We start from the raw sequence: 6,924 nt of genomic DNA, 5'->3' as shown, positions 1-6,924 counted from the left end.
CAGTGCAATTAAAATGTTTCAGTCCAATTTCTATTTTTCTTGTATTTTCAAGTAGATATGAATTAACCAGAAGGTTTCATACATGTTAAAATGTGCACATAAGTTAAAAGATTGTCAAAAAGTTAGCAATCTGAATCTCCTCTTAATCAATCCAGTGGCCAGGTTCAAGTACATATGTCAGCTAAGTAACTGATATGGTTGTAGGAATAAGGGCAATCAAAGAGGTTAGCCAATGCACTGCTTATTAATCATATTTCTTTGAGCTAGAGCTCAAAGAAGGCATCTTTCCTCACCCTTTTCACAGAGGAAAAGGAATGGTCCGCAAGATAGACAACATGAACAGAAGAGGAGAAAAAAATAGTTCCGAAGCCTGGAGGGAGAGGCCCTTGCAGTGACATTCCCAATGATGAACGTACAGACCCTGCACGCGGCTGCCGGTGGCATGGCTGAAGCGACAGCTGAAAGGCTAGGAAACCCGCCCTTGGAGGGGAAAAAGGATGAACCGAGAATTAACCTCGAAAGCATTGAGGGAACCCAAACACAGATGTTCTGGCATGTAACACTGCATCTCTGTGGACTGTTAGAAAACCGACCTCACAAGAGAATGCATAAACGACTTTGCTGCTGTGATTTCAAATATAGCTACTATGTTTTCAGTGTAGAGAGGGAAGGAGAAGTCATCATACCTGAAGAGGAGGGTGAGGAAGGATGTGGACTGTCCTCCTGGGCACTCCCCGTCTGCGAGAGACCCCCACCTACTCCGCTCTCTTCGGTAATGTTAGAGGACCCTGGTGTTGTCGACCTGCTGACAGACTGAGACTCTTGATCGCTGCCAGACCCACGGCGCTCATCAAGACTGCCTTGAATTATTTCATCTTCTCCTTTCCTGTCTCTTTTGTGGACCCTGGAGTGCACAACCACTTGGTGGTATGTTCTAAAAACCCTTCCGCAGTCTGGGCATTCAGTTGGCTTTTCTTTTACGTTTCCATGACTTTGTAAGTTGTAATCGAGTCCCTGGTTCATACCATGTGACAAAAAATCTCTACTGCCTTCTAAAGGGTCTAGTTTGTTTGGCAAGTCTCTCTGATTGCCCATTTTAGTGCTGTGAACCAAATCAGCAGGCATTTTCTGCTTAGAGCCATCTGCTCCTACTAACACATACTCCCGCTTCTCCTTATCAAACATAACTCCAGCATTTGCCAAAGTGTCTTCATGGCTGCGCTGTATCTGCTGCTCTTTAGACAAAAAGCCATGTTCCATGGCCATTCCCCTTGCCATAAGCTGCCAGGCCTGATAGCTGTTTACTGGATCCATCTCTGCTGCTTTGGCAGCAGCTTGTAACCTTTCTATACAGCTGGATTTCAGAGGAGGCACCAGATTGAGACAGCCCAATAAAGAATGTTTATCCCCTTCAGCAATACTGTGGCCAATGCCAGAAATGGGTGAAAGGAGTTTTCCCAAGACTTCTTTCTCTTTCATGGGCATATCTCCTTTGTTATAGATTTGATTTTGATCACTTAAGCTTGTTTTGTCGGGAGGAAGAAATCCACTCTGCAAACACGACAGATATCTTGAATACAAGTTTGCATGAGCTTCCTGGGACATACTGCTGATGGAGACAGGTACTTCAGGATCATTCGGAGATTTGTTCTTGACTGATAACTTATTCAGGTGGACTTTCATGTGATTTTTAAGAAACCAAGGCTCTTTGAATCGCCTCCCGCAGATCTGACAGCAGTGTTCAAAGGAATCCTTGTGCTTCCTCATGTGGCCTTTTAGGAACCAGGCTTGGCTAAACACTTGGCCACATACCTCGCAGCGAAACTCGTTGGTGGACTGCTCCCCATTCCCGTTGGAGCCTTGGCCCTGTGCTGACTCTGCAGTTATGTGAGCCTTCTCCACGTGGCTGATCAGTTCCTCCTCCTGCGAGGCAGCAAAGTCACACAGGGTGCACTTGTAAGGCTTGTGCAAGATCCTTATGTGCCTGTCTAGCTCTTCTCGCTTTTTAAACTTGCCTTTGCAAAACGTGCATCTGAACCCAGCTGTCTGAGCAACAACTTCTTCCTGGATGCTGACTGGCTTTGGAGAGGGAACAGGGTTTGAAATATCAGGTGTGCTGTGATTAGCTGGCACAGACAAGTTGCAGTTTGCAAGAGGCATTGGCTGGGTGTGCTGCTGTGCTTTCACATCAGGTCGTGGCTGCAAGAGGCTGCTCTTCATCTGCTTGTCCCGAAGAATCGCTCTCTCCTCCAGCTCGTGTAAAAGTCTGTTTTCCTCTCGGACTCTTCCGCGACCTTTGCCAAGGTTTCCAAGTTTGTGAGTACGCAGGTGTATCTTCAGGTTGCCTTTCTGAGCTGCTCTGTGATCACAGTATGGACACTTAAATGGTTTCTCTCCAGTATGAGTGCGCATGTGTAGTGACAGGATGCTGTTAAATCGAAAGCGTTTCCCACAGAGGGGACATGGGTACTTTCTGTTTTTCCTGGCATCATCCTCTATATCACTCATCTGAGACATAATCCCTAGGTTTTGTCCATTTAAGAACTGCTGCAGATCCACACGCCCATTTAAACTGGTGTCAACCTCCCTATTGAGCTGGTTTGCTAACAGTGCCATCTGACTGCTGATGGGCTGGTTTGCTATGGACATGTGGCTTTTGTCTTCTAGTGGTGCAGATGCCTTCTCCTCTGGATTCTGCCTGTTCTGGAGCTCTGGGAAGGCATGGCTGAGCTGGGAAGTGATCTGGTGCAGCTTCTGGCTCATGGAATACTGCCCATTGAGTATGGTGCTGTTGAGATGGGCATCAGTTTCTGGCACAGCTGAAGAAACACCAAGGCACAAACTAGCTTCCTCCATCTCTGAAAATCAGAAGATATTTTAGATTCAGACTGTGAAAGAGTTACAAGCATTGAATCACTGACATACAATTTGCATTTTATGTTTTACCTACTCATAATAATGCAAAGGAATTAGTGTAAAAACAATAAAAAGTGTATTAAATGCCAACTGTGCTATGCAATTGTGATCATGTATGTGCTTTCATCACTCTGTATGTTTACCAATAACCATTAATTACTATTTTATAATACGCTACAGTTTCAAAATCTAATTATTACAGAAGGGGCATAGGCTTTTACCATCCCCTTGTCTGTCTTCTTATGAAATTGTATCTGTTTACATTTCTAAATCTATAGAAAAAGAAATGTTATGCATCTCTCCCATTTCCATTAGAAAAGACAGAGAAAAAAACAGAAATCCATTTGTAACTTTCAGTTCCATTAACCATATTCAATATATTACACATTCTACAATGAGAAAGATAGTTTTATGATTTGACAAAAAAACGATGGTATGATATTTACTGGTGTACAATAAAACAAGATAATGTTTTGGGAAAAAATAAAGTAAAGGACAAGCTTTAGAACAATAAAAGGGATTTTGCTTTAGTCAACAAAAAGTGCAGTAATATCTCATTAAGCTGATTAGTATGCTGCTTAGAAACAGTACTAGGTGCTGTAACACATGATTATAATCATAAAAATCCTTCAGTGTTTGCAAGTAAGCATTAACGAGGTATATTAAATTTTAAGGAGACTGCGACTAGCAGCTTTGTAAACCTCTGAGATTAAGATTTAACCCTTCTGTTACAAAACATTGTTATTTTGTCATTTTGAAACTGAGCCCATCAAAAAGCACATAAATTATCTTCTGCCAAGTCTTTCAATTCATCGTTGAGAACCTTCAGATTTCATTTCTTAGGAAAACTTGCCAGATTATAGAGGAATATCTCTGTCCTTCGATGGGTAAGACGTGATTTAAGGCACTTTGATTTGTTTTAAAGAGCTCTCTTATGGAACTAGATAAAACCAATTAAAATCTGGGGAAGGTGTTGTGGAAAGCCTCAACAAGTTTAAGAATTTTAATAACTTTCCTAATACACAGTAATGACTACAAATTGTACCCACACTATGTATATTGCAGAAAATTAGAATTCAAAGCTGTTTGTTGAACTCAAGTGTTCTGTTCTGGTCTGCATAATTGTCCACAACAATCTTCCACCCTTGCCACTTCTCTACACAGAAAGAAAAGTATAAAATTCTGTTTAAATTATAAAGTTTTACACTAATAACTCTCAAACAATATGAAGCTATAAGGTTATATTAGAACATAATTAGTATCTTCGTTGTTCAGTGGAGTGATTTGACACATAATTCACTAGTAAAATTACTAAATTCTATATGTTATTGAATAATTAATCTGGAGAACTTTCTGTTTGGCATTAGCACTTACTCACTATGCCTTCCACAAAGGCTGCACACACACTCCAGGTGGACACCATTCCTCAGGCTGCTTCATAGAGGCCACTTGCTAGATAATTTGAGGCCCAAATCTGGCACATACTTAAAATGCATGTAACTGTGCTCATGGGAGTAGTCCAGTAGACTTCAAAGGATGACTCTTGAAAGCAAAGTTCCACACATGGTTAAGTCTTCACAGGATCAGTGCCTAAAACAGGCATGGGTGGTCTCCAAGAAGAGACCTATTTGGTCCTCAACAGGATGAATGAGGTTGTGTGATACAATGCAGATCTTGCATGAAAAAAGGGGGAAATCGATATTTATGCCTGTATTAAAGACGAACATGAACCACAAAATTTTGCTCAGATATAAACAGGTCTCTTTCAAACTAACACTGCTAAGATTCAGGTTTCATGTTGGGGACCCACTACTAGTATGCTTTCAAATATTTATAAAAATATTAATGGGATGAAGTATACCAAAGGAAAAGGCTTATATGCATAAGCTATAGGACTGCACCTAAGTTTGGCTTGAAGTATCTGATTTCCAAAGGTAGGGGAACGTGGTCAAGCCAGGTATTCACCCAAGGCCATATAGTAAACAAATCAAATTCTTGGTTTCCATGCAGGTTTTCTGTACATCACACCACAATCATTCAAAATAGGAATACATAAAAACACAATATTGTAACATTTTTGAAAGTTTTCTTAACGCTTGAAACAAGCCAAATTTCATGTTCTAAAGTATTAGCTAAGCATCTGACAGAGTTGTAGTGCTTAGGCTTGCCATTGCCTGAAGTTGACCAAGATTTTGAATATCTGTCTAACCACTTCCTTTAAAAAGAAACAGACAAACAAACAAAAACACAGAAATCCACTTCTTGTCTGGATTCTACATACTACAAGTGCTATTTCTCCTCACCATACTTAAATAAAGCATGTTGGCAAACAATAGAATAAAAATTCAAGAAATTTATTGTTTGTACAGACATGCACATATATTAAAGAGGGTTTGGAAAAGTCTTTCCAGATTGTCATTATTCTATAACAGCTTGAAAAATGCAGCCTAGATTTCATTTATTCAGTTGACCTCAATGGGAACTGGTGTCTTTACATGCTTAGGAAGGTTTGGGTAGTTAATTTTAGCATTTTATGCTCTATCTAAGTTTGGAAATGCTGACAGATCCCAATGGAGTTTATTAATTCTGACGTTTAACCCTAAGCATCAGTTCAAACCTGTAGTTATTTGGACCAGGGAAGGGAATTGTGGTTGATCCTTCAGGTTATTTTGTGGCTCTTTTTCAAAGATAACTTTTAAAGCACCAACAGCATTTATAGTTGGAACATGATAACTTTTCCTATTTTTTTTTCTATTTTCTGTCCCCCACGAAACATACATACACATATAATGTAGGATGAGTTGAAAAAAAAAAAATCAAAAGGAAGACCAAACCCATATTTTTTAATTTAAAAACTAGTAACATTGGATCAATTCTGGGGAGCCTGACTGACACATGTTGATCTTTTGGCAGTGGAAATTTTATACTTTTTGGATGAAATATGCAGAAAGGTCAGCAAGCCTCTGCTTAATGAGAAACAACCACCTCTAAGTACCACATACTCTGATCAGCTGTTCAGTTTCTAGGATCCAGATACTGCAATCTCAAAATGCTACAGATCTTCACTTAAACTATTCATACCCTCACCGCCCCCACTTCTTGTACTCCTGTCTCCTGCCTCTGGCACTGAACCATTTTTTTCCCCCCACTTCTACCTGGTTTTGTTGCAAAGTATAATCGTGGCATTCAAAATACTGCCATATGAAATCTCTCCTCCTGCAATTCCTGGTTGTGTTTAGAAACCCAGGGACCCTGTTGCTGTTCAGCTGTCATGTAAATCAGGCTCTCAGTATCCTTCAGCCCATTCACAGCAAAACCTACCAAAATCTCATCTCCGATCCACATGCAAGACAGAAATAAAATTCCTCCTCATCCATCATTCCACCATGAATTAGATAACCAAATCTAATTTGCCTAATTTCTCTAAAAAAAAAAAAAAAAATAGCAATTTCATTCTCTCCCTCTTTATCCGTCATCCCTGCTTGTATCTATGACCAGACGGGCTATCCCAGGTGGGGCAAGGGGTTTTCATTCCCCAGTGAGCCTCTAACTCCTGCTCTCTTGCTTCAGGCCTTGCGGTTCTAGGTCCCAGCTCTGCTGTGGCTTACCTCCAGCTCCTCAACCTCCTGCCCCAGGTACAGAGAAAGAAAAGTCACAGTGGTCACTGCCTAACCTCTTGCCAGCTCTAGCTCTCTCTCAGGACCTGGCCGCTCTCCCCAACACTCAAGAGTGCAGGGGTGCTTCTGCATCAACAGAGATGACCACAGCTGTGCAGTCCTTCTGCCTCCCCCCAAATTTTTCTATAGATGCAATGGTCCTCTTCAGACTGGCCTGATGTGCCATTTCACCCTGTCCATTCTACACCAACTCTCAAATGCTAAAAACACTGAAGCAAACCTGAATGGAGCTCATTAAAATTTACCTGAAAATTACCCTTTAACAGATAAACAGTACATCTTTTCAAGTGTTTTGACAAAGTAAGTATTTTCACAACATCTTCCTTCATTA

The 6,924-nt window shown here is 40.8% G+C and overlaps 1 protein-coding gene across 9 annotated transcripts in view; it reads right to left on the bottom strand.

Moving 5' to 3' along the window:
• ZNF536 (zinc finger protein 536) overlaps nt 1-6,924 on the bottom strand; it is a 341,577-nt gene that overhangs the window by 179,854 nt on the left and 154,799 nt on the right. For 7 of the 9 annotated variants that reach the window (XM_040571232.1, XM_040571230.1, XM_040571233.1 and 4 more), the window contains one exon: nt 687-2,858. In XM_040571232.1, the coding sequence (XP_040427166.1) occupies nt 687-2,856 (2,170 nt within the window). In that variant the 5' untranslated portion in view covers nt 2,857-2,858. Of the gene's footprint in view, nt 1-686; nt 2,859-4,290; nt 4,395-6,924 lie in introns of those variants that run through there. The other 2 variants (XM_040571237.1, XM_040571229.1) reach the window with 1 other exon arrangement.

Source organism: Cygnus olor, chromosome 12 (genome assembly GCF_009769625.2).
Source record: "Cygnus olor isolate bCygOlo1 chromosome 12, bCygOlo1.pri.v2, whole genome shotgun sequence".
Lineage (NCBI taxonomy): Eukaryota > Metazoa > Chordata > Aves > Anseriformes > Anatidae > Cygnus > Cygnus olor.
Note: the sequence above shows the minus strand (reverse complement) of the source record. Positions and strands in the feature narration are given on the sequence as shown.